This window comes from Neopsephotus bourkii, unplaced genomic scaffold (assembly GCF_033783945.1).
Source record: "Neopsephotus bourkii isolate Nb327-2 ecotype Australia unplaced genomic scaffold, CSIRO-AGI_Nbou_v1 NB_196, whole genome shotgun sequence".
Lineage (NCBI taxonomy): Eukaryota > Metazoa > Chordata > Aves > Psittaciformes > Psittacidae > Neopsephotus > Neopsephotus bourkii.
Window position 1 is genome coordinate 15,171,705 of NW_026900709.1, and position 22,721 is coordinate 15,194,425.

At 37.2% G+C, this 22,721-nt stretch overlaps 1 protein-coding gene across 4 annotated transcripts in view; it reads left to right on the forward strand.

Annotated features, from left to right (window-relative positions):
- GRB14 (growth factor receptor bound protein 14) overlaps positions 1-22,721 on the forward strand; it is a 64,708-nt gene that overhangs the window by 36,947 nt on the left and 5,040 nt on the right. For all 4 annotated transcript variants that reach the window (XM_061343872.1, XM_061343862.1, XM_061343883.1 and 1 more), the window contains 9 exons: positions 4,674-4,795; positions 6,713-6,787; positions 14,637-14,774; positions 15,806-15,916; positions 16,107-16,202; positions 16,785-16,865; positions 19,017-19,133; positions 19,250-19,307; positions 19,395-19,482. In XM_061343872.1, the coding sequence (XP_061199856.1) occupies positions 4,674-4,795; positions 6,713-6,787; positions 14,637-14,774; positions 15,806-15,916; positions 16,107-16,202; positions 16,785-16,865; positions 19,017-19,133; positions 19,250-19,307; positions 19,395-19,482 (886 nt within the window). The remainder of the gene's footprint in view (positions 1-4,673; positions 4,796-6,712; positions 6,788-14,636; positions 14,775-15,805; positions 15,917-16,106; positions 16,203-16,784; positions 16,866-19,016; positions 19,134-19,249; positions 19,308-19,394; positions 19,483-22,721) is intronic.

Here is a 22,721-nt window from a genome sequence, read left to right on the forward strand (position 1 = left end):
GAGTTAAATCTGGGTTGAGCACTGCTACAGAAGAGGAGGTACAAAAAGTGGATTTAGACAGCACTACTATATAAATAGTAGTAGTGTTTTCTGTATTTTATAGTGTGGCTGGTGTTTAAGTGGTGTGGTGTTTAAGTGGTGTAGTGTTTAAGTAGTGTAGTAGCTATTGAAGAAGACACTTTTGACAAACCATGCCAGAGCAACAGTGGCTCATACACTCTTTGTCCTTAGTCTGGAGGATTTCTTGGAAGATTTCAATATAAAATCATTAGTGAAGTTGCTTTTCCTAAGATTATGAAATCATAAAAATTGCTTGTGTGCTTAGGGCATAATTTTAGAAAGAGACGAACTAATAATTTCTAAAATAAAACAATTTCTTAGAATCGCAGAATCAACTAGGCTGGAAAAGAACTTTAGGATAATCAAGTCCAACCTCTACCCCAGGACTGCCAAGCCCACCACTAAGCCATGTCACTAAAGGCTGGTTTTTGAACACATCCAGGGATGGTGATTTGACCACTTCCCTGGGAAGGCTGTTCCAGTGCCTGATCACCCTTTTGGTAAAGAAATTTTTCTTAATAGCCAGTCTAAACTTCCTCTTATAAATGGCAATTCAACATTACTAAGAGCAACATGAGATTTCTTCTATGTTTTTAATGATACTGAATAATAATAGGTTTATTTTTATGACAGTGTTAGATTGGTTTTGTTTGAAAGACTTAACATATTGATCTTGACTTGCTTCAAGTATGTTCTTAAGCACTGGATGAGTAGTGTGAACAAATATTTTTCAAATGATGACTTGATTTTGGACTGTTTGCTATTTATTAATTTGTTGTGTATTTTATCCATGGAAATTTGGACAGTCTTTTTCTGCTCCCAACTTAAACAAATAGATACAGAAAGGAGAAATGTGTATGTTTATGTAAATTCCAGTATTACAGGGATTAATAATTTATTCATCTATTAGTGAACATTTTCTTTAATGTCTAACAGCTGTCTGAATACTCCTGAATTAGATATAATTGCATGAATCTTAGTGAGCTGAGCACAGTGTTCTGCTTTTAATCAAGACAGACATTAATTACTTGACTGGAGTGTTCGTTCATTTCTGTGTGGAGGTGCCTGCATGTGAAAGTTAAAAAAGAAGGAAAAAAAGAATTCCACCTAAACCAAAACCTAAATCCACAGTCTGCATATTCCTGTTTTCACAATCCTATATGCCTTTTAGTGTGGAAATGTATTGTTGTACATTAAGCATCGTCGTGTCCTCACTATGCTGCATGGCAAGCACTGACCAAGTGGTGTTGACTCAGGGCAAGTGGGCAGGTGAGATGGTTCCTCCACCACCTCCCTGAGGCACTGACTGGTGTACTCCATCTGCCTGCCTTTTGACACCCATCACAACCCGCTGCCTTTGCCCTGTCACCTCGGATGCTCAGTCTTCCTACCAGCCACCAAAGTTTTGCAGTAGCTCTATTTCAGCTATCCGAAGTACGAGAACTATTACAGCACTATAAATCTCAACGTATTTCAGAACTGTGTGCTTCTGATATGTTCCCTCTTTGTCCCATTGTCCCAGGCTACTGGGAAATTCAAAGATTCAAAGATAAATTCATAGATGTTTTTCATCTTGTCTGAGATTATTAAAGGCTGCTGAGGTATCCCTGGATGCAAGGTGTCCCTGCCCATGGCAGGGGGGTTGGAACTTGATGATCTTAAGGTCCTTTCCAATCCTAACTATTATATGATTCTATGATTTGGATGATGCCATGTCATCCCTACCGCTAGGTATCTTGGTGTTTGGGTCACGTAATTCCCCTATAGAGACAGGGCAGGCTGTGAAAAAAGTTTTCCATAGCTGTTCTCCTTTGAAAGAAAGTACTATCTTCATGCTGAAAATTTTTCTTCTCTAGTGAGAAATTTTTGTGTTGACTGTAAACATTTTTCATTTTGCTTCTGCAGCTCAGTAGACTTGCATTCTAGGATTCCTCTGTGAGTAGGCAGTAGTGGTTTGGCCAGGCACATCATTGTTATGTTTGACTGTCTTGTTTTGATTTCACTATCTGCATTCTTTTAGGTAGTCTGTGGGAAGGCTCACAAAGCATTATTTGTGCAATAGTACCGAGCAATGGCTTTTCTGGTTTTCATTTTGTTTAATCCCCTCCCTGATTTGGGTGCCTAGAGGGACCATTTGAAATGCATTCTGTCATGGATTTCAATATTAAATCTTCTTTCATGTGCTTTAGTTATTTTCCATAGTTAAGGAGACTCTTTTGGAGAAGGTGGTCCTCATGTTAGAGGTAGTAGTAATAGAGATGGTAGAGAAGGAGGCAGAAACTTTGCAATCTAGCTGGAAGAGAAAAAATGATCTAACTAAACCAAAGTGTGGCCTTTTCATAGCAATATTTAGGGATTTGATTAGAAGGCTGTGTTTTGGAGGACACTAACTTTGTATTTTGGTTCCTTCAAAAAAGCAAGTTGAATAAATTGTAGAATATTCTGTGATATGTCACCTTAAAGAAATACCAGTAGCCTTACCCATCCATTGGGATGATAGCGGAATTTCTTATATTTGTAAAGAAGTAAGTCTTGAGGAAATGGTATTTTCTTAAATGTCATAATGCCAAGCATTCAGGAGTTTTAAATGTCATCCCAGAGGAGCACTTTCTCTCTATAAAATTGAAAGGAAAAAAAAAAAAGCTGGTTTTGAGGAAGAGCTTCAGTTCTTTAGTGTCTCTTGCACCTGAAGAATGTGTTTTGCAGTAGAGCAGCATGTACAACACTTTTCAAAGTCTCACTTTATTTTGGGGGTATTTTTTGTTTTCTGGTTTTGTGTGCTTCATTTAATACACTTACAATATGTGAGTTTCATGTAGCATCCTTAATTTCTGTCTTTATGGCCTAAGCAATGAGTTAAATTCAGTAGAAGTTTTAACTTTGCCCTGCTTGTTCGTCAGAGTGCTTTGTCTTATGCCAGATGTGAACCTGATATTTTCCCACTGAGGTGAAATTTAGCTGTATGAGTGTATTATCTCTAATTTTGCTAGCTGGAAACTTCATAAAGAAGCTTATAGATTTGTGGGCTACAATAAAGCTGTTACCCAATAGACTGGACAGTGTGGAAGCATGAAGCAGTGACTAAGATTAGAAGATCAGTAGAAAGATATTGTGGTTCTAAAGAGGTTTTAATGATTTCAAATGAGGTTTGATTTTTATCTGTTAGGATGTTGTCCACACTACACTTTAGGAAAGTTAGGCTATTTGTTTAGCCAGGACCACTTGCAAAAATTTACCATTTATATTAATTTAATGTTAAGCTTAATTAAATTTGGGTCTTTTTTAAAAAATACTATTATTTTATGTGTTAGGACTTTTAAAAACAATTTCTAATAAAATTTCTCTAAGTGGAGAAAATGGGATTAGAAAATTAGGATCACAAAATTGTAAGTTGCGTGGTTTTTATAATGAATTTTTAATTGTCTTTTCCGGTTGAAACCATGATCAGAATTGGATGTTAAAATCCCATAACTGGCAGAGAGACGTCAGCTTAGAAGTCAAATTTGTTCTTAACCTGTAACTCATTGTTGGAATGTAATTTAAATTTGGAGGTGCCAATGATAATTTAAATAGAAATCTACAACTTTGATAAATTCCGTTATATTCTCATTAGTTTGAGTCCACAACAAAATATGAAGAACACAAAAACTGTGTGCTCATTTGGAAGCATGTCCATTGTGGGGTTTTTTTTTGTTTTTTTTTTTGTAATATCAATTCACAAGCTGATGAAATGTACAAAAAAAAAGGGGGGGGTATGCAGTATTAATAATATTGTAGACAAATTGTGCATATATGCATAGTCTTGAGGACTTATGCTTAACTTCCTGCACTATGAGTATTCCTGTTGCATTACTCAAAGTATGCAACATGTCAACAATCACCACACATATACTGGAAAGTTCTTAAATTCTGTGTCTTTCCTTTAAGTTCATTTCATATTGCTGTAAAATGGAAAAACTCACTCAAGAATCTAAATGGCAGAAGCAGTCTAAAACAGTGAGAATACCGTTTCTGTTTGCCAGTGCTGTGCTACAACTGAATTCTTTGCTTTTTCTTCCCCTTGCCCCACTGCAAAGACAAACTACACATTAGGATTCACTTTGTAGGTTATTTTTGGTTTGGTTTTTATTTTTTTCATGGCTTACTTTTACCATTCCTTTTGCATATTCTAGTCCTACAGCTGCTAGGAAGACATTTCCAACAGAAACCACAGACAGGCTGAGTGAATGGCTGAAGTGGTCTGCTGACTGCTGCCCCATGCATCACATAGCAGGAGCTGCTTGGCTGCTGCAGGGAGAACATGGATTTGGCCATGCAATAGGATAAAGCCTTCAGCTGCCCCTTTAAAAGAAACAAAGCACAACAAAAATAACCCATGTGTGACCTACCTCAGAAGCTGGGCCCTACTGAGGTGGAACAGCAGTTTGGTGTAATATGGACCTAAGTAGCGGACTGTATTCAGGTTGCTTGTTTCGTTGTTTGTATTTGTTTAAATTAATATAATAATATTTTTATTACCTGACCTTTATGTTTTCACATTCTACTCTTAGGCTCTTAAGGTGCAGGTTATGTGGGTTTTGGTTTTATTTTAATTTGTTTGTGTTTTTTTACAGGAAGAGCTATAGAGGACCATGAATTAGTAATGGAAGTCCAGTCAAATTGGGTAATGGAAGAAGAAAATAAACTGTATTTTAGAAAAAATTATGCCAAGTATGAATTTTTTAAAAATCCACTGGTAAGTCCTGACATTATGTCTGTGAAGTGGTGCAATTGCTGTAGTTACAAGAAAGTCTTTTCTGTTACATGTGGATAGGCAGAGTGTAAAGTTATTAGTGAGTCAAAAGGAGTAACTGGGAGAGAATATATGAGATATAGGAACATACGAGTTGGCCATGTAACTGTTGTCTAGTCCCTTTGCTGCAATTGTAAAACATCCCTGTTCATATATTTAATTTTTGGGGGGTGAGGGGGCAGGCATGCAGACATGGGCTTAACTTTATGGAAGTTTGCACATAGACCTGCAACAAAATAAAGTTATTGAAATTGAATGAAGTTGCCATCAAGTGACAACAAAACATAAAATGAAGCAGTGTGAGGAGGGGCATCTGTAGCAAAGATGGATTTTATTGTTAAAGTGGAAATCGAATGTTATGGGCCAGCGCTGCCCAATGACAGCTTCTCACAGCTGCAGCTAAATGACAGCTGACACAAAAGGCTGTGAGCAGCTATAATCTATTACAAGTAACTGGAAGTGAAGACAGAGTTATGTATGTAAAGAATGGAAGGAGAGCAGAGACAACTTGTAATTCAAGCATGTTGCCAAAGTTTAATGTTGCTAATTCAGACACTGGCTGATGGCAAAGGTCATGGAAGCAGTCCTGGCTCAGCTGGAGAAATTCACCATCTGGTTGCCCAAATGCATGGTGTATTTGGATCACTCCTAATGCTGTCTCTTATAAAGCCAGCTTGTTTCAGATGTCAAAGGGAGAAATAGCAGAAATATATGAGGACTTGAAAGGTGAAAAGTGGGAGGGAACTCAAATTATCTACCTGTGAAAAGGATGAAAAGGTAAATATTAAGATAACAAAAGATCCAAGAGATGAGTTTTTTTTCTTTCTCCATCTGTGTTTCTCTGAGCAAATCATGTACTCCCCAGCACAGAGGTATCACTGCACCAGTGAAATATTCTAAGCTTCAGACAGTCTATGATTAGCTGGGTACCTTTCAAAGAAGTGTGTGGTTAACCAGTGAGTGGAACCAGCTGTGGAGTGTGGCAGACATGCAGCTGTGACTAGCATAAGCAACTGTGGTTGATCAGAGACCCTACTGTTTCTGCTGAGTCATTCTTCTGGGTACTGTGGACCCAGGTGTAGCAGGGATGCTTTATCAGAAATGAGTTGATATGAATCAACCCTGCCAGTAGTTCAGTTTTATTAAAAATAAAGGTCACTGGACATTGGATGATCAAAGGAATATTAGCTTCAAACTTGTCTGGACCTTGAGAAAACTTCATAAGTAATGATCAGATTTCTTGTCTTGTTCATATTTGCGTGGCTGCATTGAACTCCCCAGGTGCAGGTCTGTCCATAAACTACCCCATAATCTTCCCTTGATAATGAAATTGACACTTTAAATGCGGACTTTTAAACCATACCATATTGATATAGTCAGATTTAACTGATTTTCATACACAAAGTGGACAGTTAGATAAAAACTGAGAGGACTTATTCTCTATTAATGGAAGTTATTCCAAAATATTTTGCTGGGTTTCTAGTGTAAGCAAAGCAATAGAAAACAATGTTGGCATATATTGCCCCTACTTTGCAGCACACTGAGCCCCAGGCAACTCTTATACATCAACAGCGATAGAAATTACTACTAGAAAAACAGCACTAAGGGCCAAGTACTGGTGTATGAAACCCTCTTGCTTCCAGAAACTGCTGATGTTTTCTCAAAATTCTTAAGATTTTCAGAAAATAATGTATCAGATGCCACAAATTTAGGAATGATATTAAGGTAAATGTGAATTACTACATCAGAGAATCTGCAGTGTCTTGCAGGGCATGGAGAACTTTAATTTTACATCCAAAAGAGATAGGAAATTTTATGTTTATTTTTATTGAACTCTGATACAAATTGTTATTGTTCCAGAGCTTTTTTCCAGATCATATGATATCTTTTCCAAGTGAGACCCATGCAGCTGTAAGCCACTCTGGGATATTACAGGTATGTAATCTTTAATGAAGATGAGCCAACATAACATTGCCTGTTTTGTTGTAAGCATAATTCTTTGTCACTGCTGGATCTGTTCCTAGGTTTTGAATAACTCAAAATATGGTTAATATTTTTTGTTTTTTCCTTATGAGATATGAAGTGGTGTGTCCCTTCTAGATAGTTACTGTATGACCACACTTGGAAATTTACACATTCTTTCAGAATCACAGAGTGTCAAAACAGAAAATGAAGTATGAAATAGTTAATGCCTTTACTGGGTATTTCAGGTGAAAGACCGTGTTTCCTTAAAAAGTTGGAGTGCTGCAGTACTTGGCATATACTTAACAGCAGGTATTGGTAGACTAATGAGGAAATGGTAATGTGATACAACTGGATATAAAGAAAAGGCTTAAATGGTTAATCTTAATGAGTAGAAAATTTAGTCTGACTAGTATGATTTGTTAGCTTGAAGGCTACTGTAGCCTTTGGGAAAAAAATGGTAGGTCACTCAGTGTTAGTCATCTTTTAAGCAGACACAAGATTTTAATTTACAGTGGGAATAATTTCACAGAATGACCATATCAGGGATCATCGACTTACTTCCCAAAGAGGGGAAAAATGAGTAATAAAGGTGGAAACATACTCATCACTCTTGTTTGCTTGTCACTAGAAAAATTAATTAATAGAAGAACTTTCACTAGTCTTAAGACAACAAGCCTATGTGTGAGTTTGGGGATAAAGACTGATTGGAAAGGCAACATAATAACACCAAATATTTAAGGTAAAACTAAAGGAAATATTAAAACTAGGTTGTTGTTTGGGTTTTTTTTTTAATTATATAATAAATTCTACTTTAGCATCTGCCAGTAAATGAAAAACATTAAACAACTAATTCTCAAAACATTCCTCTGTATTAAAAAATTATATCCTTATAAAAGTGGATGTTAGTCAGGAGGTTAAGTTAACCCCAAATGGAATAAAAATGTTTCAAATTAAATATAATCGACTCATACTAGATTCTGTAAATAATTTTTACAAACCTTAAATAAAAAAATTAATTGCTACAGATGCTGCATATCTAATGAAAATTGGTTCACTTTTGCTCCGCAAATAGCAAATAGATTTTGCAGTCTAACATAAACATTTGATTTAGATACTCTTGCCCATATATGATATATAGCGAATGTGCAGAGCTTGTGGGTAAGATTAAGAATCATTCTAAATAGGTAATGGTTACACCCCATTTTGGTAGATGGAAAAATCTGTTGTCAACACTCATCTGTTGCTATTTTATGTTGTATTGTCTGTTTAACTATATTTTGTTCAATAAAATTTAGGAGGCATAAGGTAGAGAATACCTTTGTGGATTATGCAGTCGTCGCACACGTTTCAGCAGAAGCTGTTAGGTCAGTTGTTTACAGCCAGTCGCTCTACCTTTGGAAACTTTCATTAAGATGAATTAATAGTCTTGGTTATTATTTGTGATGTGCTGCTTGATCAAGTATCAAGCAAGACATTCATTTTAACAACTCAATGCTTACAAATGATTAAAAAATAACTTCTGGTACATCTATAGTTTTTTGTGGATTGAGCAGTGAGCAAATAAAATATTTTTCAAGTATGTTTTTCTTGACTTTCATCAAAAGTGAATATTTTGGCTGATGACTTTAAGTCAGAACATCTGAATAGCCTCAAAACAAAAAAAAAAAAAACCAACCCAGTTCACCTGTCTCCTATCATTTAGCATGTTGTAAGTAAAATTGCTAGGTCTGACATATACCGAATGTCTGTGTATACCAAAGAGAGATTTGACCTACAGCCAAAAAAAATGTGTCACTATTAGAATTAGAAGCCATATTTATTAGAATATGGCTGCTTTGGGACAACGCTGCATATACATGTCTAGTGGTAGGCAGTATGGATCATCTGGAAGTCTTACTGTAGATTATTTTTGCAAATTGGATACTTAAAAACATTTCAAAGCTCTTAATTTGAGGCCTCTCTCATTCATGACAGCACTTCCAGTGAATAGAATACACGGCATAGAGTGTTGACAGAACTGAGTTCTTAATAGGTGATATCCTGCCCTCACTGAGGTCAATAAGGTGTTGGTGTGTTTTTTTTAAATTCCTTTGAAGGGTCAAAATTTTGGGTTTTGGGGTTGTTTTTTTTTGGTCTGTGAATAACATTTCTCCAGTTTTTAATTTTGAGGATTTTTATATTTAATTGTAACAGATTTTTTTTTTCCCCCACTGTTTTAAATTTAACAGTGACACCTTCAAAATAGGAGGTTCTTTCTGGTTTTGTTTCTAAGAGTAGACCTATTTCCCTTCCCACTCCACACTCTTTAGTAGGTGCAATTTATATTCAGATTTGGTCGGTAGACTTCAAGTTCAGAGTTCTGTTCACCAATTTGGCTGCTTCTTCCTAATTGCTTTTTACTTAAAAAGTAAATACATTAGAAAAAGCTACTGTAGACAGCACATGTCCAACCTGTCTTCCAGAGGAATAAAAAAACCCTTGCACCTGATGTAGGGTATATTAAAGAAGAGAACATATGCCTTTCCTAAATAAGCATAACAAAATAAATTTTATATAAATTTGCTGCTAGAGGATGTAGGAAAGCTGCTAGGATGGCTAAGGCCTCCTTGGAATTAAAGCTGGCGAGAGGGGTCAAGGACAGCAGAAAGAGCTTTTTCAAATACATGGCAGGTAAAACTAACACCAGAGGCAATGTAGGCCCGCTGATGAACGGGACGGGTGCCCTGGTGACAGAAGATACAGAGATGGCAGAGTTACTGAATGACTTCTTTGTCTCTGTCTACTCTGCTGGAGGCAGTCCTGAAGAGCCCTGTACTGCTGAGACCCCGGATGAAGATAGGTCAACGGAGCGGTCTGCCTTAGTCGATGAGGAATGGGTTAAAGACCAGTTGAGCAATCTGGATATCCATAAATCCATGGGTCCAGATGGGATGCACCCGCGGGTGCTGAGGGAACTGGCTGAGGTCATTGCCAGACCGCTCTCCATCATCTTTACCAAGTCTTGGGAAACGGGAGAGGTGCCTGAGGACTGGAGGAAAGCAAATGTCACTCCTGTCTTCAAAAAGGGCAAGAAGGAGGACCCGGGTAACTATAGACCGGTTAGCCTCACCTCCGTTCCTGGGAAAGTGATGGAACACCTTATACTTGGTGCCATCTTAAGGCATATCAAGGATAAGAGGGTTATGAGGGGCAGTCAACATGGCTTCACCAAGGGGAAGTCGTGCTTGACCAATCTCATAGCCTTTTATGAGGAAATAACACGGTGGATGGATGATGGCAGAGCGGTGGATGTGGTCTACCTCGACTTCAGCAAAGCGTTTGACACGGTCTCCCACAGCATCCTTGCGGCTAAATTGAGGAAGTGTGGTCTGGATGATCGGGTAGTGAGGTGGACTGTGAACTGGCTGAAGGAGAGAAGCCAGAGAGTTGTAGTCTATGGGGCGGAGTCTAGTTGGAGGCCTGTGTCTAGTGGAGTGCCTCAAGGGTCGGTACTGGGACCAGTATTATTTAATATATTCATCAACGATTTAGATGAGGGAATTGAGTGTACTATCAGCAAGTTTGCTGATGACACTAAGCTGGGAGGGGTGGCCGACACGCCAGAAGGCTGTGCTGCCATCCAGAGGGACCTGGACAGGCTGGAGAGCTGGGCGGGGAATAACTTGATGAAATATAACAAGGGAAAGTGTAGAGTCCTGCATCTGGGCAGGAACAACCCCAGGTTCCAGTATAGGCTGGGGAACGACCTGTTAGAGAGCAGTGTAGGGGAGAGGGACCTGGGGGTCCTGGTGGACGACAGGGTGACCATGAGCCGACACTGTGCCCTTGTGGCCAAGAAGGCCAATGGCATCCTGGGTTGTATTAGAAGGGGGGTGGTTAGTAGGTCGAGAGAGGTCCTCCTTCCCCTCTACTCTGCCCTGGTGAGACCTCATCTGGAATATTGTGTCCAGTTCTGGGGCCCTCAGTTTAAAAAGGACAGGGACCTGCTGGAGAGAGTCCAGCGCAGGGCAACTAAGATGATTAAGGGAGTGGAGCATCTCCCTTATGAGGAAAGACTGAGGGAGCTGGGTCTCTACAGTTTGGAGAAGAGGAGATTGAGGGGTGACCTTATTAGTGTATATAAATATATAAAGGGGGAGTGTCACGAGGATGGAGCCAGGCTCTTCTCAGTGGCAAACAATGAAAGGACAAGGGGTAATGGATACAAATTGGAGCACAAGAGGTTCCACTTAAACCTGAGAAGAAACTTCTTCTCAGTGAGGGTGACGGAACACTGGAACAGGCTGCCCAGGGAGGTTGTGGAATCTCCTTCTTTGGAGACATTCAAGACCCGCCTGGACACGTTCCTGTGTAACCTTATCTAGGTGTTCCTGCTCCGGCAGGGGGATTGGACTAGATGATCTTTTGAGGTCCCTTCCAATCTCTAACCTACTGTGATACTGTGATACTGTGATATGCAAAAAATTAAGTTAAGGACACAGCAGGATTATCAAGACCGGCACTTATCATTTTGTTAAAGGTAGAATTCCTGATAGTGACTTTTCCTTTTGGCCTTCCCCATTGCCATCTCTTGCCCCGGCCCCCCATGTTCTTAGTTGTTCTCATTCTCTGCCTTCACAGATTTAAGAGTCAAGCTTTCTTTCTCTAATCATTCTGCCACAGAAAGTCTCTCTTTCCCTGACCAGTTTCCCATCTGATTCTGTTCCAGATTTCAGGCTGAAATAGCCATGCACAGAATTTCAGTCTTTTGTCAATCTCCTAGGCATGTTCCAATCTGCTGTTCCCCATTTTCCATTCTAGGTTTTTCTGGCCTTTCTGCCAGTCTAAAACTCTCAGACTGACTGAAGTCAATAGGAGACAATACTGAGAGTCAGTAACAGTTCTTCACTGGAACTACTTGGTGCCCTAGAATTTATCAGCAGATTTAGGGAAAAATCCTGCTCATTCCCAGTAGCATTGGGCTGGATCATTGCCAACTGTCATCACATCTTTGAAGAAATCAGTCATGGAATTCAACTTGATTCACAGAGCCTTAGAAAAATGTTGGCTTCTTTGACTCCCAAAAACAGTGTGTAATGCTTGAGAAGCATCCACCTAGCAAATATTTTCTATGTTACTGCAACCAGTCTTAAATTAAAAATGTTGAAGGTGCATACAAATAAGGTTTATAGTTATGAGTATGGCTCTCAAACTTCATTGTATTTAGTGACATCTAGAATTTCTGATTTTTTTTTATTATTCTATTCATCTGAGACAGTGCAATGTTTTTTCCTGTTCTGTTTTTTCACCTGTTGATTGATTTGGTTTTTTTTTACCAACAAAAGGCATTTATTTTGCTTTGGGTTTTGTTCAGCTTGGTTTTAAATTGGTTTTACAGCTATATACAGTCATAATTGAGTCCTTGGTGCTGTCATATGCTACTATCTGAAAGACATGGTGACATTTGACACCACCCTACAAATCATGTTATATATTTCACTGCATGGGAGAGAGGGCACAAGCTTATTTCTGCATATCATGTGACCAGTAATCCCTGCCTGCAGCATACCATCATTTAACTCTCCACAATTCATCTTACTATATTAAGGACTTTTCTTATTTTTCTTATATTAGTTGTATAATGCTTATCTGTATGAACAGGGATCCATTCCCCGAATAATAAATTTGCATTACCTCCATTAAAAAAACAAACAACTAATAAACAACCAAAACAACAACAAAAAACCCTACCAAAACCAACCCCAAACAAAAATCCCAATGAAGTTGTCTTTTCTACTATCTTTAGTTTTAGGTGTTTATTGCATTCAGTTCTGACTGAAATATTTTTACTGCTCATTCCTTCTGACAGTTACTAGTTTTAACTTCAGTTTCCTCATGTTGTATTTTCTCACACAGTCCTCAGCTGTCTTAGAAATAAAAAGATGGATCTGGGATTGCCTTTTTCCTAGCATTATTGCTACTTTATTTTAACTGATAGCATGGGCACAGAGATGACTGTTGAAGCTGAGCTTTGTATTTTGTATTCCACTTTGGTCTGCTGAGTAAGAAACGTGTTTTTCATGACAGCACTTCTGGTTTGAAGCTCTTATGGCAGAAATCCTGGGAAAGACACTTGTGCGGGCTGCGAGCCAGCCACTCCTTTCATGTTAAGCAGAGATACTAAAGCCTAAAAAGATGCTGTTCTTTTTTTACGTAGATTGACTCATTTATATTTTCCTAAAGCTTCCAGTTGACTTTGTTTATGCAGTTAAAATACTTCTTCAACTCAGCCTATATATTTGCCGTCAGTGAACTTGTTCATTCGTGGCAAATGGGGAGAAAACAGGCTGGAACACCTACCAGAACCTACCCATCTGCTTCAGTGTGGCTGAAATAGCTTAAACTGCATTTGCACACAGCTGTGTGGCAGTAGCCCTGTAGATAGATGTACCTACTGTTACTGTAATTTAACTATTCAGGTGAATAGCGGTGAAGCTATGCATAATGCATTCTTTGCTGTGAGCTAGAGCACTCCCCTGGCAAGTGAAGCCTGCCCATGTTACTGCATTCACACCAGCTGAATTTAGACTGCAAGATAGGAAAACAATAAAAGTGAAAGCAACCTTGTGTTTCTTTGTTGAACTGCATTATTTAGTGTCTAAAGAACTTGGTGTGCTTCCAAAATCACATTCATTTCATTATTTTACGGCAGTCCTGTACTGGCCATTCTGTCTCTTGCCTGGTAATCTGCTGCTTTGTGACCTCAAATCAGATTTTCCAGAAGTGGCAGTGGACAGGAGGAAAATGCAGCAGTGGAAACTGCAGATGCCAACCAGAAAACCCTTTGTTCCCTACCCCCATATAAGTCTAGATAGTATTTATGATACTACAGACCAGCCTGGGGCAAGTTTCCTTGAAGACCCTGGTAATGACATTGGTTCCTTTGCATATATGGAAATTGAAGGATTCTAGGTGAGCATGCTTAGATGTGAGTTGTTCTGAGCAGTTTTACTGGAAGAAGAATAATAAAAATGAATGCATTTCATGGAATTAGCATGAAGTTAATATGGTTGCCAGCTTTTAATGGGTGCTTCTGCAGTTTTATTCTGCAGAATGAGTAAAACTGTGTACTTGGTCTTTGCTAAGATAACAGTATCTTGCTGGATAAAAATTGTGTTGCACTCTGACGATGTCTGGTTGAAATGGTTAAAGCGAAGCCATTGAATATCTTGAGCAGGAGTTGTCTTGATGGTTGGCCCAGCTTCTGGCTTTGGCTCCTAAAGCTCCTACTCAGGCACCACTGCAGGTCCCTCCTTTGTCTCTTCCTTTTGAAAAGAGTAGCATCTACCTGACCTGCATGGGTTTGTGATTCAGTTTTTGTGATTTCTTTGCTGAATTAATTTTAACTCTGATCGGTTCCCTTATCTGGTTTGTAACACAGGGGGAAGGAGAGATAGCTTTTTTTTTTTTTCCTGCTTCTTCTTCTGTTGGTAGCATTCATTTGCAGTTTTATATAAATAGGGTCTGAGGCATGGGATCAGAACTTCTTAACACTGGTTTTGTTGCTGAAGTCAACATATTGCATAACTAATGCTCTCATTTCAAACCATATGTTCCATATAAATATGTAACTTGCTTAGCATACCTTGGAGTTGTATAACACTCTACACGTCTTAAGTCAGAGGTACTCTTAATGGGATTAGATGCAATCATAATTGAATTACTGTGGGTGATACTGGATTTAGGGGTTTATTCCCCTTAGATCTGTCTGAGTATGTTAGTGAAATAGAAAGCTGATTTCAGATGGAAAGAAAAATGCATATCTGATGTTTTCTTTCAGATGTTCCTAAGCTCCAGCACATATCCTGAGATTCATGGTTATTTGCATGCAAAGGAGCAGGGGAAAAAATCCTGGAAAAAGTTGTACTTTCTTTTGAGAAGATCTGGCCTTTATTTTTCCATTAAAGGTACATCTAAGGTAAGGGAATAAAATAAAAAAAGAAATATAAGGGAGAACATAATGAAGTTAGAGCAAATATGTATGTATTTAAAATCTGTTATAATAACAAAAATTTTACTTTCAACTTACAATGATAAAAAGGAAAAAAAATAATTACAGGTAAAATCTAAAGTGATATAAAATTGGGAAAGTATTGTCTTAAAAACAGTAGTTGCTTTTTGTCTAACTTTGCTTCATTCTGATCACTATTTTTCCAGTCAGTTAATAAAGTACCCTTTTAAAATGAATTTTTAACTAGTAGTTAAAATGCTGAAGTGTAAGTAGATGCTTTGAAAAGTGGTTGTCTTACTTCATTATGTAAAATAAACAAAACCCTGTGCATAAAGGGATTTTACAGGAAGATTTTGAGAGTTCCCACATTTTGTCACTGTACAGTTTTCCATTTTACTACAACTTTCTGGTGGCAGTTCTTTAAACCTGATAATTTTAAACAGGATAAATTGGAGTTTAGACACCTTTTACGTAAACCACTTAAAGTTTTTTCTTGTTCTGAATTTTCTGTGTTAACTGACAGAGTAATCATGGAGCTACTTTTATATCCTTCAGCAAATTTCTTTTGTTTTCTTCCTTAGCTTAGTTCATCTTAGAGGATGGAGATAATGGTTACAAACAGTAGTGGACAGTTTTCAGATTATGACAGTACTTTTTATTTTGATGTTTGAAATACATACAGCTGTCAAAACTTGACTCCTACTCTGATATTATTATGGCTTGAATTTAGTGGATGTTTTCCCAGAAGTATCATCACTTGTGCTTTGGTTTTTCTCCCTCTCTGGAAGAATGAACTCTTAGACTAGTTTGATGTGTTTTTCCTCTGCATTATGAAATTAATGCTGAGTTGTCTCTTTCTAGATTTCATGATGTCAGAGTTAAAACTACAGTATGTTAAGAGTATTTTGGAACAGGATAACTACTGTATCTCCTGAGTTTATTATGTGGAGAGGCTGGCTAAAAATAGTCTAACTATAGTACATTGCTCTTCTTTTTAGGAGCCAAGGCATCTGCAGTTTTTCTGTGAATTCAGCAATAGTGATATGTACATGTCTTTGACAGGCAAAAAGATTTCTGGAGCTCCAACAAACTATGGATTCTGCTTTAAGGTACAAGCTTATTATTCTGATACATATTAAAGTAAGCCACAATTTTTAGGTAAGCTGAAGATACTTTAAGGTTTCTGAAAACAATATTCAGCTGTCTCTTATAAAATAGGAGAATTAGTGGCTTTTATTTCAACAGGTATTATCTTCAAGATATGCATTAATGCTAAAAAAATGTGCTGTGGCCTTCTAGCCTAACAAATCAGGAGGAACCAGAGACCTGAAACAGCTCTGTGCAGATGATGAACAAAGTAGGACCTGTTGGATGACAGCAATTAGGTTGCTCAAGGTAATTTTTCTGTGTGGAGTTAGCTTCTTGCTTAAGTTTACTATGTGAAATTTTGATATTGTGTGTAGAGGAGTATCTAGGTTCCTATGCAATAGCAATATCAGCTTTCTACTTTGAAATGTGAAAGCTTATTATATTTCATCCCAATAAATGAAGACCAAATTACTGAAATCACTGTAGGGCATGGGATGATGCCTTGAAGCCTCAGTCCTGCAAATACTTAACTGTAAGCATATGTTTGTATGCAACCATGTTGAAGTCATTGAGATTATTGAGTAATATTGAACAAAACAACAGGAATACACAAGAACATTTTTAGTATGCTTTCAAAATGTGTCTATATGTGACAAAATAGGAGTAGGTCATTTGTTGTATTAAACGGGTAGTGTTTAATTCAGAGTGTACGTTTATAAAGGCAGCAGCAACAATGATGATAATATGCATTTCCTTATCCTAACAGCATTTGTCCCTCAGTTTTAATGATAAAGAAAAGCATGTGTTATTATTTACATCTGGGAAAAACAATTTGCTTGGCTTAGGTTTATAATTTAAAATGCTAACCATGTTATTTTCTGGTTTTAGTATGGGATGCAGCTGTATCAGAATTACATGCAACCATATCAAGGTAGAAGTGGCTGCAGCCCTTTGAATATAACACCTATGGTATGTCCCACAGTAGCTCCATGAATGAATACATTGTTTCTGCCATCATGCTATTTTTAAATAACTTGTGTCAGTCATCCTACTGACCTGATCCTGCAAATCTTTGCATGTGCAAATGCTTGCCAAAATATTCAGGGCTGTCAGGGTTGAATACAGAGCTAATTAATTACTTAATGCAAGTCAGGTAGTTCAGAGCAATTAAGAGGTTTTTTTCCCTTTGTCAAATCACAAGTATTTTAAGAGTTCATCGGCTTATTATCACAGTCAAAAAGAGTGGAAATAGGATTTTGGAAACAGCGGCAGAACTATAAATGCGTTTAAAAAGAAGCAAAGTGTTTAAGGATACACATGCTCTAAGTGCTGTATAAGAAAGCTGTAACAAATCCTTTTTGATATACAGTAATACTTCCTTTTTTTTTTTTTTCTTTTTAATATGTAATGTTAAGTACTTGAGGTGAATTTCAGTTGATGCAATACTGACTGGACTTCGGAGGAGCACTCTAATTTAGCAGAACTGAAATTTGGAGGACAGCAGCCTATACTAGATGCTGTGTCCATCTCCTCAGTCATATAGTTGGGATTGGCTCAGGTTGTCTTTCAATATCTTATGTTATCCCAGTTCTTTATGAGTCATTTGATTTCAGACTTTTTCATGGATGATTTATATCACTTTTTTTTTTGTTGGCTAATTTGAATAAAAGTTACTTGTTGTAAGGCCTCATGACAGTGATTTTGTGGTGGATTTTTTGAGCTTTTATTGTAGCTCTTGCTGTTAAAATGCCTAAAGCATGCATTTGCCATTAAAGATATTAAAAAAATTAGTTTTCAGTGATATTGCTAATAAGCATGGTTTCAAAACTGTGATTAATACATGGACCATGTCTTCATTTCCTGTTATGTGAAGCTGTTACAATAGCTAGCTGCTGCTTTTATAATGGATCTGAGAGCCATTACTGATTCTCTCTTCTCTTACACTACTACTGCGTGCTTTTTAACTCACACAGCTTGTAACACAGACGGGATCTATAACCAATATTAAGCATGGCACTGTTTTTCTACTTGTGCATAATTCATGAATTAAACAGCAAATTGGATAAACTTGGGAATTGACTGCACAAGCTAAGGAACATACTTCACAGGGAACCACTTCCATGTTTCATATTCCTCAATAACTCACAACCATGTCAGCTACAAGGAGTTCCCTCCACTCTCCTAGAGACAAATGTTTTCTCTTATTTCACCTGTGGTTTTTACTTTTGCAGAGTTCTCTTCAGGTTACAGCTACTCAGGCAGACCTTAGGTTACGATGTCAAGAATTACAGGGAACTGTAATTTCTAGTTACATTCATGCTTGTAACCAAACAGAAACAAAACAGAGCTTCTTTTTTTTTTTGGACTGGGAAGCTTTGCTAGCCCTACAGAAATTGGGGCCTCTTGTGTTCCAGATTTTACTTTAATTCATACAATGCTAGAATGTTCTTTTAATCTTTTGATATTCCATTGCCTGCCAACATTCAAGCCATTACAATCTGTATTAAACTTGATTTTGTAAACCTCGGTTTCTGATAAATATTTTGATGAGTTTTAAGGCTTTTTTGTCAAACATCGGTGTTTTTATTCTGTTGCTACAAACTTGATCTTCACTAAGAGAAAAAGTATAGCGGATCCTACAGTTGTTAAGTCTGTAAAATCCAGTAAACTTTGAGTGAAAATTTATATTAAAATATGTTTATAAAATGTATAATGAAATATTCCAAATCTTTGTTAATTTGATGGTTGTGTATAAGAATTTTGTATTTTCTCCTTTTTTTATGTTACTTGGACAACTTAATAACAGTTTTCTGACCTGTTTTGACATGCAAAGGGCTTGTTATAATTAAATATATAAATAGAGTTTTGGGTAAATTGATTCACTTCTCATCCATTGCAGTAAGGCAAAAAGATGATCTCTCCTGCCAGACTGTAAAATTGCAGTTTACAGCAGCACTGGAATTGCAAATGCTCCCTTGGGTTAAATGAGTTTGGCTCTGATGGAAAACACTGCAGACTTGAAACACCACTTACAAAACATAATGTTTTTTCAGAAGCTGACTTCTCAATGATAGATGTTTAAAAAAATGAACAAACTAAATCTAGTTTTCTTTGTTGCAGAGAAGCATTTCAGAAAACTCTTTGGTAGCAATGGATTTCTCAGGACACAGAAGCAGAATTATAGAAAATCCAACAGAAGCCCTTTCAGTTGCAGTCGAAGAAGGATTAATGTGGCGGGTATCAACGCCTTTATCAGAATAATATTTTCTGGGTTGTTTTTGTCTGATTGATTGTTTTTCTAACAAAAAAAAAAAAAAGCTTTGAAATCATGTTTTTACTTCTCTCTCATACAGAGAAGAGGTTGTCTACGACTCAACTCACATGGTAGTCCTATTGCCATGTCTAACATGGGTACGTGTGAGTTAATTGCCAGAGAAATAAAATAGCTGGTTCTTTCAACAAAGGCAAAACATTTTTAAAAGATCTTTGTTTTTACAGCTATACACAGATCTCAGTCGTGGTTTCATCATAAAATATCTAGAGAAGAGGCTCAGAGACTTATTTTGCAGCATGGACTTGTAGATGGGTAAGCTAATTCTTTACATAACTTTTCTGAGACACATTTCTAGTCAAAAGCTGCTATTTTAATGTACTTCTTATTGGGGGAGGGAAATGGAAGAAAAAAGAGTTTGCACTTACCTGATAGAAGTAAAAAGTATTTTATATAGGGCTATCTGGGGATCAGTTGGTTTCTGTTTTATATCTTCTGGAAGCAATAAAATGGTGATCTAACACTTTGATTCTGTCACTGACCGATTACTTATGTCTGCTCAGTGCCAGGCACTTGAGCTCTGTATTTGCACAATATTCTCTGGGAACTGTCAACTTTGGCACCAGTGTCTTTTGTATCTCTTATTAGTGATGAAAGAATGAAAAAAAAAAAAGCCTGAAAACATTATTCTGAGATGAACTGTGGAGGGACAGCCATTGAAAAACTTATGCTTTTCCTCATAAAATGACTAAAAAAATCATATTATCCCCTAAAGGTAAATAATAAATGGTAGGATAAGACTTTTTTCTCTCATTTAAATATTAATTTTTTAAAAATAACAGTAAATAAGTATTTTATGTTCAAATCCTCCTATTTTTCATTTTTATGTTTTTATCCTTACTCCTGTATTAAATGTAAATTTGGACCTCTTTTATTCAATGAGTAATTGCATAAAACTCTTTAAGTTTCTCTGAGTCTGTTTCCAGTTAGGTGGCTGTAACATCAGATTACTGGTTAAATTCCTTCAGTTTTAGATTAAGTACATGGTAATACTGTTTTTCTACATCTGCAGAAAAGGCTCTAGGAAAAAAGGGCAATGGAAAGTGAGTCCTACTCAGTAAGGATGGCTAATTGGACTTCTTTTTTATTTTTCCTTCCTTTTCCATGTAAGGGTTCCTATTTTTAAGTCTGTCTAATGATCCTGAAGCTGTTTCTGTACTCTGCATTCATTTTGTATTTGTTACATGAGAGGGACAGGACATGGAAGTGACTCAAACAGGTATTTCCAAGCAGTGTATAATTCCAGGGCTGATGAATCTTCCAGTGTATTTCAGTGGGTACACAAACACAGTTAAATGAAACCCAGTAGACTTGGCGAGTAAAAAGCAGTGGTGTTCAAGATGAACATGCAAATACCTTGCTAACATTAGTTTAGTACAATGTTCTTTATGTTATATTCTTGGATCTATTAATAGGTGTGCATGGTTTTGGTGAGGATGATACTCTTGTATGGAATGTCTAGAATTGAAGAGATCATGGTACTGAGCACTTGTGCTGTCAGATACATATTCAGGAGTTACAATGAAGTCATGAATACATTACAGCATGTGACAAATGCTGTGCTTCTTGACAAGCTGAAAGAATTAATTATCACTACAAATACAAAAGTTTTTAATGAAAAGAATATTTTTGTTCCTGGGGGCAGAGGGTGGGGCAGGGAAAATAACCCATGTTGAGCCTTTTAAGGTGATCCTATGCAGGGAGATATCCTGCTTATATGACAGATGTCATAGGACCTCTTTAATACCATGTGTACCAACAAATAGTCTGCTCATAATGGCTTATAGAAGACAAAGGGACTATTATAGAAAGGATATACAGTAGTATCAGTATTTGAATAACCCAATAGCAGGGACAGCAACAGTCTTAAGGTGTGCTATGAAGGAATAAAGTTTTTGGATCTACTGTTCCAGTGTAAAGCCAAATTTCTTAACTACCAACAAATAGTCTGTTCATAATGGCTTATAGAAGACAAAGACACTATTATAGAAAGGATATACAGTAGTTTCAGTATTTGAATAACCCAATAGCAGGGACAGCAAGAGTCTTCAGGTGTGCTATGAAGGAATAAAGTTTTTGGGTCTACTGTTCCAGTGTAAAGCCAAATTTCTTAACAGACTTTATGTAGCAATTTTATAGATTTCATACTTCACCCCCTAAAGGGCATTTGAAGACATTTCAGTGATAAATGATTGACAGGATTGCAAACTGATTGGCATCTGATTGATGAATGGGATAATAGCATTACCAAAAGCCCCATGACAAAATGCAACTGGTCATTCAGAGAATTCCTGATAAGTTTATGAAGGAGTAGTTGTTTGGAGTCATCCAGCATGTCTGAAAAGCTTCCTTTCAACTAACATTTCTAAGATTCTGTGAACTACAATCCTTTCTTCATAATAAAGTTATTAAAAGTACTTTGACAACTAAAGTAGGTCTATTGTGATAAGGTTAGAAAAGAGTAAAGATCTTTTTATGTGAAGGAGAACAAATGTTACTTGTCTTTGCTGTTAAAAAAGGAAAGAAGTAAGAAAATTAACTTTAAAAAAAATGATGAATGGGAACATAAGTCCTAATCAACCTGAATTTCCTTTCCTACCCAATGTGATTGCTTTGTGTACTGTTTAATGTGGATCCCAGTACTGACATTTGGCAACTCCGTTTTGGATATCTGCGAAGTGCCACATTCTTATAGTATTCTTTTTCTGAAGAAAAATAAAATGCCGGTCCTTAATGACAAACATAGAAAACATTCAAGTTTATGCGAAGGATCTGTGTAACTGTGCTCTGAACATTTTTATTTGTCCTGAAGACGGTGAAAGGCCACTAGGTGGTGAGAGAGAGCTTGTTAAGAGAGCCTGAGTCTACTGAAGTGTCTTACCTATCCGTATATTTGCTGTGTGCTCTTACCGCATGCCGAGTTGGCAGTTATCCCTCTTTGATAACTAAATTAGTATCAGAGCTCCGAATTAGAATGTATGGGGATTTCGATGGAAGTTATAATGATTATGGACTCCAAAATTCTTAATTCCAGGTATTTTCTTACCTTGTAAAAATAGAACTCTCAAAAATTTTGAGGATGAAATTAGTAGTTTGCATCCATGCCGTTAGTGAAAATCCACTGTAAGCCTTTTCTGCTTTCTTCTCCTGAAATCCTTTCTTTTCATATAGCAGTTATGCTCTCATTCCTGGTACGTGCTTGGACAAAAGTAAGTGGCGACTAGTGCTTACATGGTTGATACGTGCAAGTCCATCTTACCTGTTTCTTTTGTGACCTGAAAGAGCAATAAGCTTTCCAGTGGCTGTCCCTCCATTTCCCTTGTTTGGTACATTTATTAGCCGTATCTGTTCCAGACCTGCACAACAGAGTTTGGACTCTGTCCACTACAAAGGTGTGAATCGGGTACTTCCCTCTGTCCTCCAAACTGTTCTCAGCTGATATTCCAAACCCAGTAATTCAGTGAAAGCTGTGTCTTATTAGTAATCATCCTTAG